This window comes from Coregonus lavaretus (assembly GCF_964263955.1).
Source record: "Coregonus lavaretus genome assembly, chromosome: 27".
Taxonomy (NCBI): Eukaryota; Metazoa; Chordata; class Actinopteri; order Salmoniformes; family Salmonidae; genus Coregonus; species Coregonus lavaretus.
Window position 1 is genome coordinate 18,776,864 of NC_140014.1, and position 23,636 is coordinate 18,800,499.

Below are 23,636 nucleotides of genomic sequence, written 5' to 3' on the forward strand. Positions count from 1 at the left end.
ATTGTATGATGTCTCTTTAAAGAAACACTCCCTCCCGCATGTCATTATGTCCTCAATGACGTCACGTCCGCGCCCCCATCTGTAGTACCTCATCAACACAATGATCAACTTCGTTTATTATAATGGAAGACGTGCATTTTTCTCAACAAAGGCTCAGAAAATCTGTGTTGTGTAACTTGCTACTTCATATACTGCAACCGCATCTGAGATAAAATCCCTGTCCAAACCCCGGTAAGCTTAAATGTTGTATGATTTGGGTAGCTAGCTAACAGCTAGCCATTAGGCTGCCTGTTTATATGGTAGGCCGCAGTCTTTTGTATTTTGTTGAGCATGCATTTTTGCCGTCTTGGCGGAAAGATTGGTTTAGCGAAAATACAGGTTTTTTTTATCTCGTGCACGTTACGATAAGATGTGTAATATATGTATGGCCTATCAGTTCATTGATGCAACTATCGGGTTTGTATGTCAGCTTCCGGAAAAGTTGTTGATCTGCCACATGAGTAAATGAGGTTTCTCCTTTGCCAATATAATCCATTCACCTGACAGGTGTGGCATATCAAGAAACTGATTAGCAGCATGATCAGTACACAGGTGCACCTTGTACTGGGGACAATAAAAGGCCACTTTAAAATGTGCAGTTGTGGGGGAGTGCTGAGGAGTTTTTCTGCCTGTAATACAACCCTTTTGTGTGGAAAAACTAATTCTAGTTGGTTGAGCCTGGCTCCCCAGTGGGTGGGCCTGGCTGCCAGGAGGGTAGGCCGATGCACCCCTGCCCAGTCATGTGAAATCCATAGATTAGGGCCTAATTTATTTATTTCAGTTGACTGATTTCCTTATATGAACTGTAACTCAGTAAAATTTTTGAAATTGCATTTTTGTTCAGTATAGTTAGCTAGCTGCATTGGGGAGGAGTACATGGAATCAACTATTACCATCGCAATAGCTACTAACTACACACATATTTGTTTAGTTAGTTGTAGTTTAGTTTGTCTTATGGGAGAGGCATGGGTTAGCAGATATTTCTAGACTTAGTATTTTTCAGTCACATTGTACTCGGGCCACGTTATTATCAAGTCAGGTGGATAAATGGCAAATCACAATTCCAAATTGAGAAGCATATTGTTTATGTCACTGTGACATTCTTTCATGATCTGTCACTGTCCATGTTTAGCTTAATATGCCTTATAAACATGATCTTTGATTTGGGTATTGTAAATGCAAAATAACCTTTATGGTTGAAATGTAAAGTACCCACTCTTAATTGACTACTGTCTATGACATCACCAGACTGCAGAATATCATAGCATTGCTAGATGACCACATTATTTTTGAGCAGTGATGCCTATAGAAATAGGAAAATTAACCAACTTTTCGAATCATCAGGGTGATTTCCTACGGTGTGATCAGCTTAAAGAAAGTAGCGCTCAGACACACAAACACACAAGACGAAGAGAAACGTGGGAGTCTCTGTGATGGCAGGCGGGCGAAGAGGGGTGAACCGCACTGCTTACTGCAGGCCTCCAATGAACAGTGAGCCAGGCTCTGTCAACAACGGCAACCACTCTACCAGCTCCCCAGTCACAGGGGTGCGCTCTCGGACAAGGTGAGAGGACATTGGGATAGTATGGGTTGACTGTGTACTACATAGAACACTGTGACATGTTGTTGTGACATGTTATTCCTTGATTATAGACAGCTGTTTTGTTGCATAGTGTAGGCCCATACCACAGTCCTGCTGTTATGGAGGGTGAGAATAGTAATAAGCTAATAGTCTTTAGATATCAACCTGTAGTAACACAAAGTCATCCTTTGATTTGAAATGCTGTTAGGAATAGCTCGGGTACGGGCATATCCAGTCCCCCATTGGCAGCCCAGACCGTGGTTCCTCTGAAGCACTGTAAGATCCCAGAGTTATCCATGGACAGGAACGTTCTGTTCGAGCTGCACCTGTTCTTCTGCCACCTCATCGCCCTCTCTGTCCACTATGTCAACATCTACAAGACTGTGTGGTGGTACCCCTCCTCACACCCTCCCTCACACACCTCACTGGTGAGTCCACCCACACACTCCACTCTCACTGACTGATGATATATGACTTTGGTGCTGTTTGTTGTCTGTCTAATTTGGCTAGTAGGGTTTGTTTATGGCTGACTTTGGAGGTGATTGGTTTGTGTTTATTTGGTTGTGTGTGTGGTGACTTCATTACCATTGTAGGGTCAGCGATAGCTTAGCTTGAGGCTGTATGGTAGATGCACATCACTCACTCTAGTTAATGACCACAGACTCCCGACGTAAAGAGTAAAAAACAAAATATACTTTATTCCACAGATTTCCAGTATGTACAGCAGTGGTCACTTTCGCAGTCAAAAAGCAAGCCGAGATCTACCGCTCAGACCTTTTTAAAAATATGACTTAAAAAATGTAACATTAACCTAATAAAAACTGTTCTGTAAAAATGAGGTTTGTGCAGTATGCCTAATACATTCTCACAGCATATTGGCTATATGTCTGGCCTGCTCTTCTCAGACCATATTATATTTCAAAACTCTAGCTTTGATAACAAAATAGATCAGTTAGTGTAGTACTTGCAAGGCACAGCTCAGCATAATTAGCTTTTTTATTTTACTGGACTGATGGTACTTGCATCTGATGGTCATGGTGCTTTCAAGGTCAAATCAAATCATGACGTCAGTGATCTTCAGGTTGGGAAGTCGCAGCTCTAGAAAGATGCCAGAGTTTCCGACTTGGATGACCGTTCAAAGCGATTTATCCCAGTTGGATCTAGTTTTGTTGTGTTCCCAGTTGTTTTGAACACTGGCATTAGTCTCAGCGGAGGGAGGGAGAGCGCAGCAGAGGGTCTGCTTCTCACGGTCCCTGCGCTCTCCTTCCTTTCCTCCGGTGAGACTTACCAGAGAGAGGGGACACCGTCTTTCACCTGATTGGCAAAACTCGAGTCGCACCGCATCTGCCTCATGCACAAATCCATGTTGTCCCTATGATCAGAGAAAGTAAAATATTTCTCAATATTAAAAGACACGACGAGCTGCTAATAATAATACAAACGCAGGGATATTGATACACTTGGCTACTCATTCATTGCAGCTGCAGCACGAGTGGAAGTAGGGAGATGCATGTTTTATGTTTTGTAATAGTGTTGAATAAAAACTTAGATGAACTCACTCATAAAAACAACGCTCTTTGCTGTATTCTTTGACAGTCTCTCTCTGGTCATGGTTTTAAAAGTTATGAAATGTCATGTAGGCTAGTATCAAATTTGCTGTGGCTGAGGTCGTGGAAGCTGTAGGCACGGGGATTTGAGCTATCCGATTGGCCAGAGCAGTAGGCGCACCCTATTTAGCCACAGATCTCCCGGTTTGTCTTTTCAGACAAATTAAATGGTTCAAAATGGGAACACTTTGCCTACCCGGTGCGCAGGGCTTCTGAATCAAGTGTACCTACGGCCAACAGCGCAAAATGAAGAAAAGAGTGCAAGCTATTATGCCTTTATCAGACCAGAGAATCTTGTTTCTCATGGTCTGAGAGTCCTTTAGGAGCCTTTTGGCAAACTCCAAGCGGGCTGTCATATGCCTTTTTACTGAGGAGTGGCTTCCGTCTGGCCACTCTACCATAAATACCTGATTGGTGGAGTGCTGTAGAGAAGGTTGTCCTTCTGGAAGGTTCTCCCATCTCCACAGAGGAACTTTAGAGCTCTGTCAGAGTGACCATTGGGTTCTTGGTCACCTCCTGACCAAGGCCCTTCTTTCACGATTGCTCAGTTTGGCCGGGAGGCCAGCTCTAGGAAGAGTCTTGGTGGTTCCAAACTTCTTCCATTTAAGAATGACGGAGGCCACTGTGTTCTTTGGGACCTTCAATGCTGCATACATTTTGTGGTACCCTTCCCCAGATCTGTGCCACGACACAATCCTGCCTCTGAGCTTTACGGACAATTCCTTTGACCTCATGGCTTGGTTTTTGCTCTGACATGCACTGTCAACTGTGGGAACTTATATAGACAGGTGCGTGCCTTTCCCATGTCCAATCAATTGAATTTACCACAGGTGGACTCCAATCAATGTTGTAGAAACATCTCAAGGATGATCAATGGAAACAGGATGCACCTGAGCTGAATCGAGTCTCATAGCAAAGGGTCTGAATGCTTATGTAAATAAAGTATTTCTGTTTTTTGTTTGTAACAAATTTGCAAACGTTACTAAACTTATTTTCGCTTTGTCATTATGTGGTATTGTGTGTAGATTGATGAGAAAAAATTATATTTAATGTAACAATGTGGAAAAAGTAAAGGGCTCTGAATACTTTCCGAATACACTGTATATAATTCATATTAGTGGATTCGGCTATTTCAGCCACACCCGTTGCTGACAGGTGTATCAAATCGAGCACACAGCCATGCAATCGCCATAGACAAACATTGGCAGTAGAATGGCCTTACTGAAGAGGTCAGTGACTTTCAACATGGCACTGTCATAGGATGCCACCTTTCCAACAAGACAGTTCGTCAAATTTCTGACCTGCTAGAGCTGCCCCAGTCAACTGTAAGTGCTGTTATTGTGAAGTGAAAACGTCTAGGAGCAACAACGGCTCAGCCGCGAAGTGGTAGGCCACACAAGCTCACAGAAAGGGACCGCCGAGTGCTGAAACGCGTAGCGTGTAAAAATCGTCTGTCCTCGTTTGCAACACTCACTACAGAGTTCCAAACTGCCTCTGGAAGCTACGTCAGCACAATAACTGTTCGTCGGGAGCTTCATGAAACGGGTTTCCATGGCCGAGCAGCTGCACACAAGCCTAAGATCACCATGTGCAATGCCAAGCATCGGCTGGAGTGGTGTAAAGCTCGCCGCAATTAGACTCTGGAGTAGTGGAAACTTGTTCTCTGGAGTGATGTATCACTGTTCACCATCTGGCAGTCCGATGGACGAATCTGGGTTTGGCGGATGCCAGGAAAACGCTACCCACCCGACTTCATAGTGCCAACTGTAAAGTTTGGTGGAGGAGGAATAATGATTTGTGGCAGTTTTTCATGGTTCGGGCTAGGCCCCTTAGTTCCAGTGAAGGGAAATCTTAACGCTACAGCATACAATGACATTCTAGACGATTCTGTGCTTCCAACTTTTTGGCAACAGTTTGTGGAAGGCCCATTCCTGTTTCAGCATGGCTATGCCCCCGTGCACAAAGCAAGGTCCATACAGAAATAGTTTTTTCGAGATCAGTGTGGAAGAACTTAACTGGCCTGCACAGAGCCCTGACCTCAACCCCATCGAACACCTTTGGTATGAATTGCTACGCCGACTGCGAGCCAGGCATAATCACCCAACGTCAGTGCCCGACCTCACTAATGCTCTTGTGGCTGAATGGATGGGGGGGGGGGGAACGATAGTTACATATCACAATATTATTTGGGCAGATATTATATCGCTACTTTGGCTCCAAGTATCGATTTTAGTAAAAAAAAAAAAAACTCAGGTATTTTCCATCATATAGTTTGTTCTCCATCTTCTATAAAATCTTATGTTTAATTAGTGAGCCAACATGTCAACTCATTTTCTTACACTCTCTCTTGTCTCTGCGGCAGACATAAAGTCAGCAATATGTTTGGGACATCAAATCGCAATATTGAATCGCAATACATAAGTATCTCAGGATCTACAATTATTTCCACGGGGATAACAAAAATGAGGACACGGTCAGATAACTGTACGGCTCCACAGATAAACTACAACTAGCCTTCTAGAATGTTAACAAAACCCACAAGCCGAAATAGTGGACATGAGCTGCTGCATGATCTCTTAAAGAGACAGTATCCCATAACAAAAAAGCAAGAGAACTGAAACAATGTGTTGTAACAAACAATGCAACATAACTTAAACCAATAAATTTCTCTTATATTACAAACGTAGGCAAAATCCTAAATATGCTCCTACAACCATTGTGTGAGGGTTTGTTTGTATTTGACCACATTAGGTGGAGATAGTATCAGGTTTGATAATGGTACTACAGATTTGATAAATGATTGACAATGTCCGGATTGGATGTGCAGTGTCCATTCTTTGTACTTTGACATCTGACAAATTGATGAACTACATCTGAAAAGTGATTCCTTTCTAAATGTTATCACTATACTGTTATAAATTATATAACTTCTTATGGCATGCTAACTTAGTTTTCAGTAAGTAATAAAACGTTTTGTGTCTGATGCAGAACTTCCACCTCATCGACTATAACATGCTGCTGTTCACAGTCATCATACTGGCTCGCAGGCTGATTGCAGCGATTGTTAAAGAGGTAGGAATTCCCTTCGCTTTGCAAGTTTTGATATTATAGATTTGTTATAAACAATTCACCAATGTGCATCTCTTTTACTCATGCAAGTGTTATTCTGTGATATTTGTCAATGTATGTTTTTTCGGCACCATTCTATCTGTTTTAGTTTCTCTCAAACCCACTTGGGTCTATATTTCTGTCCCTCAGAAGAATAATACCATATTGTCATATAACAAACATCATGCCTGTCTGCCCCCCTTTTCTCTCTTCTCTCTCTATCTGCCTCTCCAGGCATCCCAGAGTGGGAAGCTCTCGTTCCCGCACTCTATCTTCCTGGTGATGGCACGGTTCGCTGTACTCACACTGACGGGCTGGAGTCTATGTCGCTCCCTCATATACCTCTTCAGGACCTACTCTGTCCTCAGCCTGCTCTTTCTCTGTTACCCGTAAGTATGGACCAGCTATCAGGCTTCCACAACACAACCATTCAAGCCTACTTCACAATGACACAGAGACAGTCAGTCACCCCTGAAATTATTGTCACCCTTGATAAAGATAAGCAAAAGAGACCGTATAAAATAAATAATAAAATTACCTAGCTATTCTCAAAATATGGGACAATTTATTTTACAGTAATATAATTGATCAGAGAGATGGATTTTCTTGAACAAGTAATAAACAAAATTATCAAAAAGATGGGTGTGAAAATGATTGGCACCCCATTTTTCAATAATTTGTGCACCCTCCCCTTGCGAGAATAACAGCACTGAGCCTTTTTCTATAATGTTTTATGAGATTGGAGAAGACATTGGGATGGATCTTAGACCATTCCTCCATACGGAATCTTTCCAGATCCTTGATATCCTTCGGTCTGCACTTATGGACTGCCCTCTTCAATTCAAACCACAGGTTTTCAATGGGGTTCAGGTCCGGAGACTGACATGGCCATTGCAAAATGTTGAATTTGTGGTCAATTAACCATTCCTTTGTGGATATCTATGTGTGCTTGGGGTCATTGTCTTGCTGGAAGATCTACTTGCGGACAAGTTACAGCCTCCTGGCAGAGGCAACCAAGTGTTTGGCTAAAATGTCCTGGTACTTGGTAGAGTTCATAATGCTGTTGACCGAAACAAAGGCCACAGGACCAGTGGAAGCAAAACAGCCCCATAACATCAAAGAGCCACCACCATATTTTACAGTAGGTATGAGGTTATTTTCTGCATATGCATCCTTCTTTCGACAGCAAACCCACCACTGGTTTGCATGGCCAAAGACCTCTATTCAGTTCCAATCCAAGTGCCAATGCCGTTTAGCAAACTCCAGGCGTTTACATCTGTTGATTGCTCTCAATAAAGGCTCTTTCCTGGCAACCCTTCCAAATAGCCTATTGGCATGGAGGTGGCATGTAATTGTAGATTTAGAGACTTGGTGACCCAACTTCTTTAATTCAGGGGTTCTCAAAGTGGGGTCCGCGGAGGTACTGCAGGGGGTCTGCGGCCAGATCTAAAAGTATTTGGATACATTTTTTAAAAATGAATATTTCTAACAGATTCAATGAAATGTAGGCCAAGCAATCTGTGGAATAAGTGTAGAGGGTGCAATACAATGTAATATTATTAATATACAATTTATGTTCTTAACCCTGGGCAACATGGGCCTGGGAGGCACACAGGGATATTGGTATCCATGGTGCTCCACCAATTATACATTTTTCACCAAACTTATGATATTTACATTTTTTACATAAATGCACTGTAATTTAAAGCTAGAATCCTTAGTTGCTACATCCATTTTTGGTATGGAATACCATGATATACCCATTGATTCTTGAAGAATATAACTTATAAATGTGTGTAGAATTATAGGAAATTAGCTTGAAAACTGCAACATTTTCTCTCCGATGCCAAGAGGTGGGCCTTTACAATGTTCCTTCCCAGGGCCGGAGCACTGCCGAAGTCATAGTAAAACTCCTTGTTTGCTATTTTAAATCTCACTCGAGTTATAAGCGGGTCCCTAATGAATATGCTATCGCAAAAGAGGTCCCCGGACCCAAAAAGTTTGAGAACCCCTGCTGTAATTCTGTAAACTGTGGCACTTGGATTTTTCTTGGCCTGCTGAACCATCTTCCTCACTGTTCGTGGGGACAAGATACACTTGGGTCCTCTACCATGCAAGTTTACCACTGTTCCAGTGGTTTTAAACTTCTTAATTATTGGCCTAATAGTGGTAAGTGGTATATAATACAAAACAAAAAGAATGAAGGTCAACGACCTTTTCATTTGAGTTCTTTGCATTTACCCATAGTGATGTACAGAGGTGTGGACTCAAGTCACATGACTTGGACTCGAGTCTGAGTCGAGTCACAAATTTGATGACTTGAGACTCGACTTGATAGAAAATAAAATGACTTGACTTGGAGCCTCAAGACTCAGGACTCGACTTTGACTTGAGACTGATGACTTGAAATTATCTGGCCAGGTTTTGTAATGTTTCTTTACTCATTTTGTGGCACAGAGTCTCTGTGGATTACTCTCCACGCAGTCAGAGCCAGTATCGCACTTGTAAAAAACAGATTGGCTAGTGAAACGCACGTTCAGATCTCTGATTGAACCAGCAAACTGTCAATCAACACAGGTCGGGTGAGTTAGTGCAGTTAGAAGGTTTTGGGGGGTTGCGAGTGTGAAATGTTTTATTTTGAAAAAATGTATAGGCTACTGTTAGGTTCTAAACAAGTTTATTCACCCACTGGGTCCCACAGCTGCATAAGACAAAGACATGTTTCCACCAGCACAAGTGTGTGTGTGTGTGTGTGTGTGTATATACCCCAATTTGGGTGAAGTATCCTCCCTTCCCTCTAAACATTATATGTTTATTGCTAGGCAGGAAGTTAAGTGATGCAGGCAATATACTGTTCCTTCTTCCTTAATGTGACCTGACCTCACTCCTCACTGATCCACAGCTATCATATAAAACACAGTTTAGCAATCTGCTACGGACGCATATTTGACAGAACGATAGGCTACCTGGTGATTTAATTGATAATTTTCAATCTTCAGAAAGTATTAAAACCCCTTTACTTTTTCCACATTTTGATGTGTTACAGCCTTCATTTAAAGCTAATTAAATTGAGACATATACCTACACACAATACCCCATAATGTTGAAGTGGAATTATGTTTTTAGAAATGTTGTCTTGAGTCAATAAGTATTCAACCCCTTTGTTATGGCAAGCCTAAATAAGTTCAGGAGGAAAACTTTGCTTATCAAGTCACTTAATAAGTTGCATGTACTCACTCTGTGTGCTTTAAACATGATTTTTGAATGACTACCTCATTTCTGTACCCCGCACATACAATTATCTGTAAGGTCCCTCAGTCGAGCAGTGCATTTCAAACACAGATTCAACCACAAAAACCAGGGTGGTTTTTCAATGCCTCTCAAAGAAGGGTACCTATTGGTAGATGGGTAAAGAAAAATATGCAGACATTAAATATCCCTTTGAGTATGGTGAAGTTATTAATTACACTTTGGATGGTGTATCAATACACCCAGTCACTAAAGATACAGATGTCCTTCCTTACTCAGTTGCCGGAGAGAAAGGAAACCGCTCAGGGATTTCATGAGGCAAACAGTTACTTAATGGCAGTGATAGGAGAAAACTGAGGATGGATCAACAACATTGTAGTTACTCCACAATACTAATCTAAATGACAGGGTGAAAAGGAAGCCTGTATGCAATAAGGCACTAAAGAACTGCAAAAAAATTCTGCTAAGAAATTAACTTTTTGTCCTGAATACAAAGTGTTATGTTTGGGGCAAATCCAACACGACACATCACTGAGTGCCACTCTTCATATTTTCAAGCATGGTGGTGGCTGCATCATGTTATGGGTATGTTTGTCATCGGCATGGACGAGGGAGTTTTTTAGGCTAAAAAGAAATGGAATAGAGCTAAGCATAGGCAAAATCCTAGAGGAAAACCTGGTTCAGACTGCTTTCCAACAGACACTGGGAGACATGCACCTTTCAGCAGGACAATAATCTAAAACACAAGGCCGAATATACAGTGCATTCGGAAAGTATACAGACTCCTTGACTTTTTCCACATTTTGTTACGTTACAGCCTTATTCTAAAATGGATGTTAAAAAATATATATATACCCCATAATGACAAAGCAAAAACAGGTTTTTAGAAATGTTGGCAAATGTATGAAACAAATTACTGAAATATCACATTTTACGTAAGTATTCAGAACCTTTACTCAGTACCTTTGGCAGCGATTACAGCCTCGAGTCTTCTTGGGTATGACACTACGAGCTTGGCACACCTGTATTTGGGGAGTTTCTCCCATTCTTCTCTGCAGATCCCCTCAAGCTCTGTCAGGTTGGATGGTGAGCGTCGCTGCACAGCTATTTACAGGTCTCTCCAGAGATGTTCGATCGGGTTCAAGTCCGGGCTCTGGCTGGGCCACTCAAGTACATTGAGACTTGTCCCGAAGCCACTCCTGCGTTGTCTTGGCTGTTTGCTTAGGGTCGTTGTCCTGTTGGAAGGTGGACCTTCACCCCAGTCTGAGGTCTTAAGTGCTCTGGAGCAGGTTTTCATCAAGGATCTCTCTGTACTTTGCTCTGTTCATCTTTGCCTCGATCCTGACTAGTCTCCCAGTCCCTGCCGCTGAAAAACATCCCCACAGCATGATGCTGCCACCACCATGCTTCACCGTAGGGATGGTGCCAGGTTTCCTCCAGACATGATGCTTGGCATTCAGGCCAAAGAGTTCAATCTTGGTTTCATCAGACCAGATAATCTTGTTTCTCATGGTCTGAGAGTCCTTTAGGTGCCTTTTGGCAAACTCCAAGCGGCCTGTCATGTGCCTTTTACTGAGGAGTGGCTCCCGTCTGGCCACTCTACCATAAAAACCTGATTGGTGGAGTGCTGCAGAGATGGTTGTACTTCTGGAAGGTTCTCCCATCTCTACAGAGGAACTGTAGAGCTCTGTCAGAATGACCATCGGGTTCTTGGTCACCTCCCAGACCAAGGCCCTTCTCCCCCGATTGCTCAGTTTGGCCGGCGGCCAGCTCTAGGAAGAGTCTTGGTGGTTCCACACTTCTTCCATTTAAGAATGATGGAGGCCACTATGTTCTTGGGGACCTTCAATGCTGCAGAAATGTTTTGGTACCCATCTCCAGATCTGTGTCTCGACACAATCCTGTTTCGGAGCTCTACGGACAATTCCTTTGACCTCATGGCTTGGTTTTTGCTCTGACATGCACTGTCAACTGTGGGACCTTTAATTAGACAGGTGTGTGCTTTTCCAAATCATGTCAAGGGGTATGAATACTTTTTGAAGGCACTGCACCTCAGTGGTGGTACTGTCTACATGTCTAAAGTAGGGGTATTAATCTCTTACCTTACGTGGTCCGGAGCCGGCTGATTTTCTGTTCTACCTGCTAATTAATTGAACACAATCAGTGGAACTGGCTTCGAGGTCCAGAGTTGAGTTTGAGGGGTCTGAAGATAGCTGTAAAAAATTTTATTACGATATTTGTGAGGAAGAAAATGGCTACAGACACCATGTTTTCCATCCGATCCTGCAACCTCCGCTGCATACAGGTAGGCCTTATGATCCTGCTTGCTCTAGACTCCAGAGAAGTGACAATGTGACATGATATCCCTAATTGATATTGATTGCTAACATGAATGACTTTCAGCTCAAAATGCAGGTGTAAAATGCTATTTATGCGTTTTGAAAATGCAGCACCGTTTATGGCTTTAATGACAGGCTACATTTGCGCAGCGATTGTGAGCACCTGTCCGCCCTGTGCGTGCCCGGGGGCTTTGAACCACTGATTTGGCAAACAGTTTGTTGGTTTTCTGTACGCCTACAGCTAGGATCAGGTGCAGTGCAAACGTTAAATTGTATGAAGAGTTTTGCCATAAATAAATATGCATCTCCCAAAACAATTGGTGATCAATAATATTAACTGTTTACTTTACAAGCTCACCAGCAGTGGGGCATCAAGCAACAATTACTAGCATAGGCCTACTGGTCTTTTGGTATGTCAAAATTGCTTGAAATTGATGATTTACTTATGAAGCTTGCATTTGGAATTTTGTTAAATTAATTATCACATAATCTAAATGTGTTATAGTCAAAATAATGAGAAGGGCTGTCTGGTTCCTCAATAAACAGATTTGTAGTTTAACAAGTATAGATGTTTTTTTACTTGACTTGAAGTTCCTCTGTGTCCACATCACTAAAGACCTATCATGGTCCAAACACACCAACACAGTCATGAAGAGGGCAAGACAGCGCCTCTTCCCCCTCAGGAGGCTGAAAATATTTGGCATGGGCTCTCAAAGTTATACAGCTGCACAATTGAGAGCATCTCGCTGCATCACCGCTTGCTATGGCAACTGATTGGCATCCGACCGCAAGGCGCTACAGAGGGTAGTGCGTACGTCCCAGTACATCACAGGGGCCGAGCTCCCTGCCATCCAGTACCTTTATACCAGGCGGTGTCAGAGGTAGGCCCTAAAAATTGTCAAACACTCCAGCCACCTAAGTCATAGACTGTTCTCTCTGCTACTGCACAGCAAGCGGTACTGGAGCGCCAAGTCTGGGACCAAAAGGTTCCTGAACAGCTTCTACCCCCAAGCCATTAGACTGCTGGACAGTTAATCAAATGGATACCTGGACTATTAACAATCATGACGCATGTGACAAATATATTTTGATTTGAGACTTGACTTGAAAAAATTTGACCCGTTCTATTTGGGACTCGACTTGAGACTCGGACCTTGAAACTTGCTTGCGACTCGAATAATAGTGACTTGGTCCAGCCTCTGGTGATGTATGACAAATGGATTTTACATGCTTGCTACCTAATTTTAAACCCCAGTGAAACCGGAAGCCATGGAAGGCCACAATACAATTCCTTAAGCTAAGATTAACTTTTATTTTTATGAATCTTTAGGGGTGCCAATTTTGTATTACTTGTTAAACAAAATGTCTTTCTCTGAGCAATTCTATTAATATAAAATTATGCATACAATGTAACTCAATATTTGTTTTGTTTTATACAGTCAATTTTGCTCATCTTTATTGAGGGTGCCAATAATTTGAGGTGACTGTACATTTACTTATTCACTGCCCAACAACACTGTCACTAGTATCAACCTTCACTAGGGATCAGAACCCTTGTCAAGCTCAACGACTCTGAATGACTCCAGTGTCTCTGCTGTCCATACAGCTCAAGTCGGTCATCAGTGTCAACTCAATTCAAGATTAGATTTGAATAGACTAAAATATACCCATGTCAGATTGGAATACATTGTGACCTGAAAGCTCTGCAATCCCCTGTTTCCAAAGGTTCGGTATGTACATTCCCTTTTTCCGGTTAAACTGCGACCTCCGCCGGGACTTGCCGCTCTCACCCATCGCTAGCATCGGGTCGAAGGAGGGGGGCAGCATGGGGCGTGGGCGGGACTACATGACGGCTCTGAAGGAGACATGGAAGCAGCACACCAGCCAGCTGTACGGGGTCCAGGCCATGCCCACACATGCCTGCTGCCTCTCCCCAGACCTCATCCGCAAAGAGGTGGAGTACCTGAAGATGGACTTCAACTGGAGGATGAAGGAGGTGCTGGTCAGCTCCATGCTCAGTGCTTACTACGTGGCCTTCGTACCTGTATGGTTTGTTAAGGTGAGTAAATATAACTGACTTCCCTGCCTTATCTTATATGTGTTGAGTGATCTGCTAATCCAGTTCTCTATGAAGTAGGGTGCTGTGACAGATTTGTTAAAGGAGGGTCTACCGTCAGAGCTCTCTTTGTTTTTGCACCATAGTGCAGCACTGTTATATATCGCCAATTAGATTTGTCAACATAATCTAGAATAGATACGGTGAGGGGAAAAAAGTATTTGATCCCCTGCTGATTTTGTACGTTTGCCCACTGACAAAGAAATGATCAGTCTATAATTTTAATGGTAGGTTTATTTGAACAGTGAGAGACAGAATAACAACAAAAAAATCCAGAAAAACGCATGTCAAAAATGTTATAAATTGATTTGCATTTTAATGAGGGAAATAAGTATTTGACCCCCTCTCAATCAGAAAGATTTCTGGCTCCCAGGTGTCTTTTATACAGGTAACGAGCTGAGATTAGGAGCACACTCTTAAAGGGAGTGCTCCTAATCTCAGTTTGTCTCAGAAGCAATCAATCAATCAGAATCCAAACTCTCCACCATGGCCAAGACCAAAGAGCTCTCCAAGGATGTCAGGGACAAGATTGTAGACCTACACAAGGCTGGAATGGGCTACAAGACCATCGCCAAGCAGCTTGGTGAGAAGGTGACAACAGTTGGTGCGATTATTCGCAAATGGAAGAAACACAAAATAACTGTCAATCTCCCTCGGCCTGGGGCTCCATGCAAGATCTCACCTCGTGGAGTTGCAATGATCATGAGAATGGTGAGGAATCAGCCCAGAACTACACGGGAGGATCTTGTCAATGATCTCAAGGCAGCTGGGACCATAGTCACCAAGAAAACAATTGGTAACACACTACGCCGTGAAGGACTGAAATCCTGCAGTGCCCGCAAGGTCCCCCTGCTTAAGAAAGCACATACATGCCCGTCTGAAGTTTGCCAATGAACATCTGAATGATTCAGAGGAGAACTGGGTAAAAGTGTTGTGGTCAGATTAGACCAAAATTGAGCTCTTTGGCATCAACTCAACTTGCCGTGTTTGGAGGAGGAGGAATGCTGCCTATGACCCCAAGAGCACCATCCCCACTGTCAAACATGGAGGTGGAAACATTATGCTTTGGGGGTGTTTTTCTGCTAAGGGGACAGGACAACTTCACTGCATCAAAAGGACGATGGATGGGGCCATGTACCGTCAAATCTTGGGTGAGAACCTCCTTCCCTCAGCCAGGGCATTGAAAATGGGTCGTGGATGGGTATTCCAGCATGACAATGACCCAAAACACACAGCCAAGGCAACAAAGGAGTGGCTCAAGAAGAAGCACATTAAGGTCCTGGAGTGGCCTAGCCAGTCTCCAGACCTTAATCCCATAGAAAATATGTGGAAGGAGCTGAAGGTTCGAGTTGCCAAACGTCAGCCTCGAAACCTTAATGACTTGGAGAAGATCTGCAAAGAGGAGTGGGACAAAATCCCTCCTGAGATGTGTGCAAACCTGGTGGCCAACTACAAGAAACGTCTGACCTCTGTGATTGCCAACAAGGGTTTTGCCACCAAGTACTAAGTCATGTTTTGCAGAGGGGTCAAATACTTATTTCCCTCATTAAAATTGATGTTTTTGTTGTTATTCTGTCTCTCATTGTTCAAATAAACCTACCATTAAAATTATAGACTGATAATTTCTTTGTCAGTGGGCAAACGTACAAAATCAGCAGGGGATCAAATACTTTTTTCCCTCACTCATTGCTTGATGCCTGCAGTTATAATGAGTCTCTGAGGTGCTGTGCTTTTCTGGCTGCTGACTCTGGTTGTGTGCTGGTCCTCTCCAGAGCACACAATACGTGGACAAGCGCTGGTCCTGTGAGCTCTTCATCCTGGTGTCTGTCAGTACCTCAGTTATCCTCATGAGGCACCTGCTGCCCCCACGCTACTGTGACCTGCTCCATAAGGCTGCAGCACACCTGGGCTGCTGGCACAAAGTGGACCCTTCTCTCTGCTCCAATGTCCTGCAGCACATGTAAGTACTACTAGTGAGGAGGCATCACAGCCTAGGGAGCGCTGATGATATCACTGAGGGTTTGGGAGGGACTATAACTCTGTAATTACGCTATTAATAACATGTATTAATATTGTTGTTACTCAGTGCCGTTTCTAGGCATAAGCGACATAAGCGTCCGCTTAGGGCCCCGCTTATGTCGCTTAGTAACAAAACAAATTAAGAAGTAAGTCGGGGTTTAAACTTACTGTTAGTTAGGATAGCAGAATAAACAACTTGTAATTTCAAAATTTGGTAGTGCATCAGCAGTTTTCCTCTTGTTAGGTCAGTCACTCAACATTCCATGAGACTTTTGAGAAAAACATGCAGGGCTTGACAGTAACCTGTTTATCCACTTGTCCTTCAGACATGGAGGTGACTGAAAACGTTATTGTGTTTGATGCAAGAAACCATTATTATTCCCATACCATTATTACAGAGAATAAGACAAATAATGCTACCCTCTGCCTATTGGCTACTTAGCTTATTCAAGCCTGTGTCAAAATTTTACACTGCCCCTTTAAGACATAAAAACATCTCTTTAGCTGACTTGCTTTACAAAGATGTCTAGAAATGTACACGTTTTGTGCTCTTGTAGGAAGCAATCACTCTCCTATTGCTGACTACAAATGATCTATAACTGGGCTAATAACTCATTAACTAGCAAAGGATATGAACAGAATGTGCACAGGTGGCTACATGAAGCTCTTGCTTTGATCTCAAAACAAGGGCATCTACTCACGACCCCAGCTGTAAACACAGTCCAGTTCAAAGTAAATGTCACAGATCCACATTATGGCAATGGGCTATTTGCATATAGGCCTACTGCAGCTCTGATTGGTTATGCCACACCGGTCTGTGTAGAGTACGGGCTGAGTCGTGCACAATAGAATCCTACTCTGATGCATTCTGCCTACAACAAACTCTCTTGTTGCATAGTTTGTTTTGTTTTGGTATGTTGAATTGAAAGTGGCTAATATTGCGTTGATTTGATCACAACTGCCACAGTAAATGGAAACGTTGATAGTGTTAAGTAACAGGAAAAACCCTATCTAGTGCTTCTCACCTTGGGCTGATTCTGCACGGCAGTCCCGGGGAGCTGCACTGCAGTCTCGGGCTACGGGAACATTGCTTGGTAGCTAGTTATGAGGTTGGGAGATTGGGAACCTAGCTAACTAAAGCCAACTTCATAAAATATCTAGGTGGCAAGTATTACAGAGAAACAACAAAACATTTTAGTTTTTTTTTAATTCATCAAGGAATCAATACATAGCTTGATCATTCATCAAATAATCAATATATAGCTTGATCAAATTAATTTACAAACATACCTCCTGTGAATCCTGCCCATCACCGGCAGCTACAATCTAATAGAATGCTGTGTCACTCTACTCGCTCTTTGCCCCGTCATATCTTCGCTTAAAAATGTTCAGTCATTAATGTAACATCTGAAATAAATCAAGAACAGGACTAATCTGAGGGGGCACATGCCCTTGTGCCCCCTATGGGCATGACACCTCTGTGTATATTACTAGGGTTATTACAGTGTTATGCCATCCGTATAACAACTGAATATAAATAATTCATCTGGTATTTGAACCCCCCTTTTTTGTTGTTGATAATAATGATGAAGACAAACTGAAAAAAGGCAGAAAGTGGGTAACGCATCATAAACATAAGAAAATCAAATGTACATTTTACATTTACATTTTAGTCATTTAGCAGACGCTCTTATCCAGAGCGACTTACAGTTAGTGAGTGCATACATTTTTCATACTGGCCCCCCGTGGGAAACGAACTCACAACCCTGGCGTTGCAAGCGCCATGCTCTACCAACTGAGCTACAGGGGACTAATAGCAACAGATACAATTTCATGGTACAATTAGTACAGATATGTCTTCAAAGCCATTCTCAGCAGGTAGCAGCATATATGATATCATGGTACAGTTAGTACAGATATATATTTTAAGAGCTATTAGCGGCAGATCGAGTTTCATATAGCAATCTCAAAAACTGCCAGTACAGCAAAATGCTGAGCATACAAATATTGATATTTTCATTGACAACGTGTGTGTACATGAAACACAGGCACTCGCTGGAACTTAGAAGGTTTAACTGCCTTCTAAGAGCCTCTCTCAATAAAGGACAAAGGGGGGGACCATACCTTTACAAATGTGGATCCACGGTTCTACAAATCCATTTAGTTAATTTCTCTAATGGCAAAAAGTCTGCAACCAGTTTTAACCATAGTTGAAAAGTAGGTGGATTGTAATTTTTCCAACACACGAATACATTTCATTGCAAAGTAGGAAATGGTTATTAGAAACCTGGGTCATGCAGAAAGACAATGATCCCAAACACACAAGCACGTCAACATCAGAATTGCTGAAAAGCAACAAATGTAATGTTTTGGAATGTCAAAGTCCAGACCTAAACCCCATTTGAAATATTATTGCAGGACCTGAAACGAGCAGTTCATTCTCAAAAAGCCACAAATGTTGCTGAGGTTAAAGCTGTTCTGCATGGAAGAGTGGGCCAACATTCCTCCACAGCGATGTGAAAGACTGATCAACAACTACAGGAAGCATTTGGTTGCATTCAATGCAGCTGAAGGTGGCACAACCAGTTACTGAGGGGCAATTACTTTTTCACATGGGCATTGTGTGTTGCATAACTTTGTTAATAAAATAAATGAAATAATTAGCAAAATGTTATGTTATTCAGGTTCCCTTTATCTAATATTAGATTTTGGTTGAAGATCTAAAAACATTCAGTGTCAAAAATATGAAAAAATAGATGAAATCAAATGGAGAAAATCAGGAAGGGGGCAAATACTTTTTCATGGCACTGTATGGAGGCCCACCTCTAAGAGCACATTGGGCAAGTCAGAGTTACAGGAAATAGGAGCAGGTAAAGAAAGCGTATTTGAAATACCCAAGTATTTTCTACAGTCTGCCCAAGCCATTAGTGTGTTGTACATAGTGAAGGTCTTTATTATCACAAATATGATAAAACTGATTTACAAACACAAGACTCTTCAGAGGTAAAGAAAGGCTTGATTTGAGATTCAATTTCAACCATAGGGAGTCCTGTCTGCCCATAATCCAGGACATCAAATTACGAGTTTGGGCAGACCCAGACCCCCCCATAGACTCAGGTTTGACCAGAGTAGAGTACTTAATTCTGGGGGTTTGTTAACACCATATAAACCTTAATACACATTTTATTCAGAGAATCAAAAAAATAATATGGTGAATAACAGGAAATCATTTGAATGAGATGATTAAATCTGGATAGAACGTTCGTTCATCCTCACTATGTTAATCCGTCCAATTGTAGTCACAGGGAGAGTGGACCAGCGAATCAGGTCTTTAATTTTGCCAATGAGGGGAGTGTAGTTTTCTTTAAACAGATTCTTAACGGCTGGGGTAAAATATTTTCCCAGATATATGCATCCATTTGGCTTCCAAGAGAAAGGACAGACTAAACTCTGTTTATCTGATAGCTGGCTATTTAACAGACAAGCGTTAGATTTACTAAGATTTGCTTTGTATCTATTTGAACCCTCTTCTCTCTCTTCCTCCTACAGATGGACGGAAGAGTACATGTGGCCCCAGGGTGTCCTGGTCAAACACAATAAGAATGTATACAAGGCCATAGGGCACTACAATGTGGCTGTCCCCTCAGATGTCTCCCACTATCGCTTTTACGTGAGTAACACCAACTGCAAGACTGTTCAAATCAAATCGAATTGTATTTGTCACGTGCCGAATACAACAGGTGTAGACCTTACAGTGAAATGCTTACTTACAAGCCCTTAACCAACAATGCAGTTTTAAGAAAGAATACCAAAAAACACAAAAAAATACAATATAAAATAATACGAAATAAAAGTAACAAATAATTAAAGAGCAGTAGTAAAAATAACAATAGCAAGGCTATATACAGGGGGTACCGGTACCGAGTCAATGTGCGGGGGCACCGGTTAGTCGAGGTAATTGAGGTAATATGTACAGTTGAAGTCGAAAGTTTACATACACCTTAGCCAAATACAATTAAACTCTTTTCACAATTCCTGACATTTTAATCCTAGTAAAAATTCCTTGTCTTAGATCAGTTAGGATCACCACTTTATTTTAAGAATGTGAAATGTCAGAATAATAGTAGAGATAATGATTTATTTCAGCTTTTATGTCTTTGATCACATTCCCAGTGGGTCAGAAGTTTACATACACTCAATTAGTATTTGGTAGCATTGCCTTTAAATTGTTTAACTTGGGTCAAACATTTCGGGTAGCCTTCCACAAGCTTCCCACAATAAGTTGGGTGAATTTTGGCCCATTCCTCCTGAGAGACGATTTTTCAGTTCTGCCCACACATTTTCTATAGGATTGAGGTCAGTGCTTTGTGATGGCCACTCCAATACCTTGACTTTGTCCTTAAGCCATTTTGCCACAACTTTGGAAGTATGCTTGTGGTCATTGTCCATTTGGAAGACCCATTTGCGACCAAGCTTTAACTTCCTGACTGATGTCTTGAGATGTTGCTTCAATATATCCACATAATTTTCCTTCCTCATGATGCCATCTATTTCGTGAAGTGCACCAGTCCCTCCTGCAGCAAAGCACCCCCACAGCATGATGCTGCCACCCCCATGCTTCACGGTTGGGATGGTGTTCTTCAGCTTGCAAGTACCCCCTTTTTCCTCCAAACATAACAATGGTCATTATGGCCAAACATTTCTATTTTTGTTCAATCAGACCAGAGGACATTTCTCCAAAAAGTACAATCTTTGTCCCTATGTGCAGTTGAAACCGTAGTCTGGCTTTTTTATGGCGGTTTTGGAGCAGTGGCTTTTTCCTTGCTGAGCGGCCTTTCAGGTTATGTCGATATAGGACTCGTTTTACTGTGGATATAGATACTTTTGTACCTGTTTCCTCCAGCATCTTCACAAGGTCCTTTGCTGTTGTTCTGGGATTGATTTGCACTTTTTGCACCAAAGTACGTTCATCTCTAGGAGACAGAACGCGTCTCCTTCCTGAGCGGTATGACGGCTGTGTGGTCCCATGGTGTTTATAGTTGCGTACTATTGTTTGTACAGATGAACGTGGTACCTTCAGGCGTTTGGAAATTGCTCCCAAGGATGAACCAGACTTTTTTGAGTTTGAAGCTAGGCCTTGAAATACATCCACAGGTACACCTCCAATTGACTCAAATGATGTCAATTAGCCTATCAGAAGCTTCTAAAGCCATGACATAATTTCCTGGAATTTTCCAAGCTGTTCAAAGGCACAATCAACTTAGTGTATGTAAACTTCTGACCCACTGGAATTGTGATACAGTGAAATAATCTGTCTGTAAACAATTGTTGGAAAAATTACTTGTGTCATGCACAAAGTAGATGTCCTAACTGACTTGCCAAAACTAGTTTGTTAATAAGAAATGTGTGGAGTGTTTAAAAAAACAAGATTTAATGACTCCAACCTAAGTGTATGTAAACTTCTGACTTCAACTGTACATATAGGTAGAGTTATTAAAGTGACTATGCATAGATAATAAACAGAGTAGCCGCAGTGTAAAGGGGGGGGGGGGGGGGGGGGCAATGCAAATAGTCTAGGTAGCCATTTGATTATATGTTCAGGAGTCTTATGGCTTGGGGGTAGAAGCTGTTTAGAAGCCTCATGGACCTAGACTCCGGTACCGCTTGCCGTGCTGTAGCAGAGAGAACAGTCTATGACTAGGGTGGCTGGAGTCTTTGACAATTTTTAGGACCTTCCTCTGACACCGCCTGGTATAGAGGTCCTGGATGTCAGGAAGCTTGGCCCCAGTGATGTACTGGGCCGTACGTTCTTGTTTGCACCTCAGGCAGCCAATGCTGAAGGACTGTACTTCCAGACATTTGTTTGTTCAATAACAACATGCCTCCTCTTTTGTCTTTTTATCCTTTAGTTTTTCTTCAACAAGCCCTTACGAATATTGAACATCCTCATCATCTTGGAAGGTGCGATGATATTCTACCAGCTCTACTCGTTGATATGCTCAGAAAAGTGGCATCAGACGATATCCTTGGCTTTAATTCTCTTCAGCAACTACTACGCCTTCTTCAAGCTTCTCAGAGACAGAATAGTCTTAGGCAAGGCCTACTCATACTCCAATTGCTCATCCGACCAGAAGATAAGTTAGACATAAGTTATTGTTGGTTATTTGTCATGGAACAAGAAAACACGCATGAGAGCTTTGTATTTTTTCTACAACTGCATTTTGTGTCACTGATTTTGTTCTGAGCTGCCATAATAAAAATAAACATATTTTTGTATTCCTTTAAAGGTTCTGCCTGTGATTCTTTGTGGTTGAACTCTTGAGTTGACCATGCTGTCTGGTGTCTTTTCTTTCCCACTAGAGGGCTCCATACCACTCCTACAACTCTGTTTACTTATTTTCACCAACAGATGTCAATATAATTAATTTTTCAATATAGATATTAGATATAGAGTATTTCAATATAATCAAATTATTATTATTAACATTAACAATGTGTCATATCACAGCTAGATTGTTTCTCATTATTTTATAAAAATGTGCCAATTCGCAGAAGACATGGCTCCCTAAAACTGCTAAGAACTTGTGAAAAATAAAAAATAAATGTTACATTTCACCAGGGGCCTCGAGGCTCTCCACGCTGGTGGAATTGTTCTGAAGAATTGGTGTTTTTCCAAGGCTATCTTTCGAAAGAATCTTCTATTCAACCTTTTTTCTTGGCAAGCAGGTCCACCTGACAGAGCCGCATTGAATGCACTGCAGCATCTTTCAACAACCTGCCCATGGGACCTAAATTATCTGGCTTGCACTCTCCATCCATGCGCATCACCACTCAGACTTGTTGTGATGGGATAATTATAGTGAATGTTCCCGCTCATTGGATCCTATCCCAGTGGAAAAAATGTCTTGTCTGGCCCTTTAAGTGCAGGATAAAGACAGACTGGTCAGTGCGCTCCATTGCCGCGCTTGGGATTTTATTTAGCGTTTTCTATGGGGCTGTTGTCCGCAATACTCATGTATTATATGTTCTATTAATCAACCGTTATGAGGAAAATACGTGTTTGAGATGAGAAACATTCTGCAGGGGAAAGTGACGCGGTGTTCGTTTGACTGATTTTTCGTGCGTAATACACTCGGTAAGTGATCTATTGTCTTCTGATAGATGCATTTGTTCCTATAATTTACATGGTTTACTGCAAAATGCGCAATTTATAGTTTTTATTTATATATTGTACTCCTTTTTTCTTGTAGTTTAGATTATTGCGAGTGAATCTATTTATTTTACAGCTTAGTGGTGGATCAAGTTGACAGTGTGTGGTTAGTGGCCATCTTTGGACCACAGTAGTCCATTGATTTAAGTTCAGTTCAGTTGAGGATGGCTATAGCCTATTCTGTATCCCTTTAAAAAATAATTATTATTATTCATTGTATGAAAGAATAATAAATTAACCATTATAATACAACAACCGAATATAAGATGTTATACTATTTGGGCTAGGCTATAAAACGAAGAACCGTGCGCATCAACGTCCTAGAATAAACATTGGACATCCATATTTTGGTCTCAGGTCCAATCCA

General features: G+C 41.9%; 1 protein-coding gene across 1 annotated transcript; it reads left to right on the forward strand.

Moving 5' to 3' along the window:
- On the forward strand, window positions 1-22,343 carry LOC311102757 (transmembrane protein 39B-like). The gene is made up of 9 exons (XM_084144147.1): window positions 1-231; window positions 1,384-1,603; window positions 1,830-2,049; window positions 6,217-6,300; window positions 6,571-6,725; window positions 13,650-13,983; window positions 15,813-16,000; window positions 19,609-19,729; window positions 21,969-22,343. Exons 2-9 carry the CDS (start codon window positions 1,473-1,475, stop codon window positions 22,200-22,202), a joined length of 1,467 nt encoding a protein of 488 aa, XP_084000273.1. The 5' UTR covers window positions 1-231; window positions 1,384-1,472; the 3' UTR covers window positions 22,203-22,343.
- Window positions 22,344-23,636: the final 1,293 nt, after the last annotated feature.

Bases quoted from the DNA above. Each gene is read 5' to 3' on its own strand.
- LOC311102757 (XM_084144147.1), top strand. From the start codon at position 1,473: ATGGCAGGCGGGCGAAGAGGGGTGAACCGCACTGCTTACTGCAGGCCT. The intron at 2,050-6,216 runs GTGAGTCCACCC...TGTCTGATGCAG, and splicing joins CTCCCTCACACACCTCACTG to AACTTCCACCTCATCGACTA. The intron at 13,984-15,812 runs GTGAGTAAATAT...GGTCCTCTCCAG, and splicing joins TACCTGTATGGTTTGTTAAG to AGCACACAATACGTGGACAA.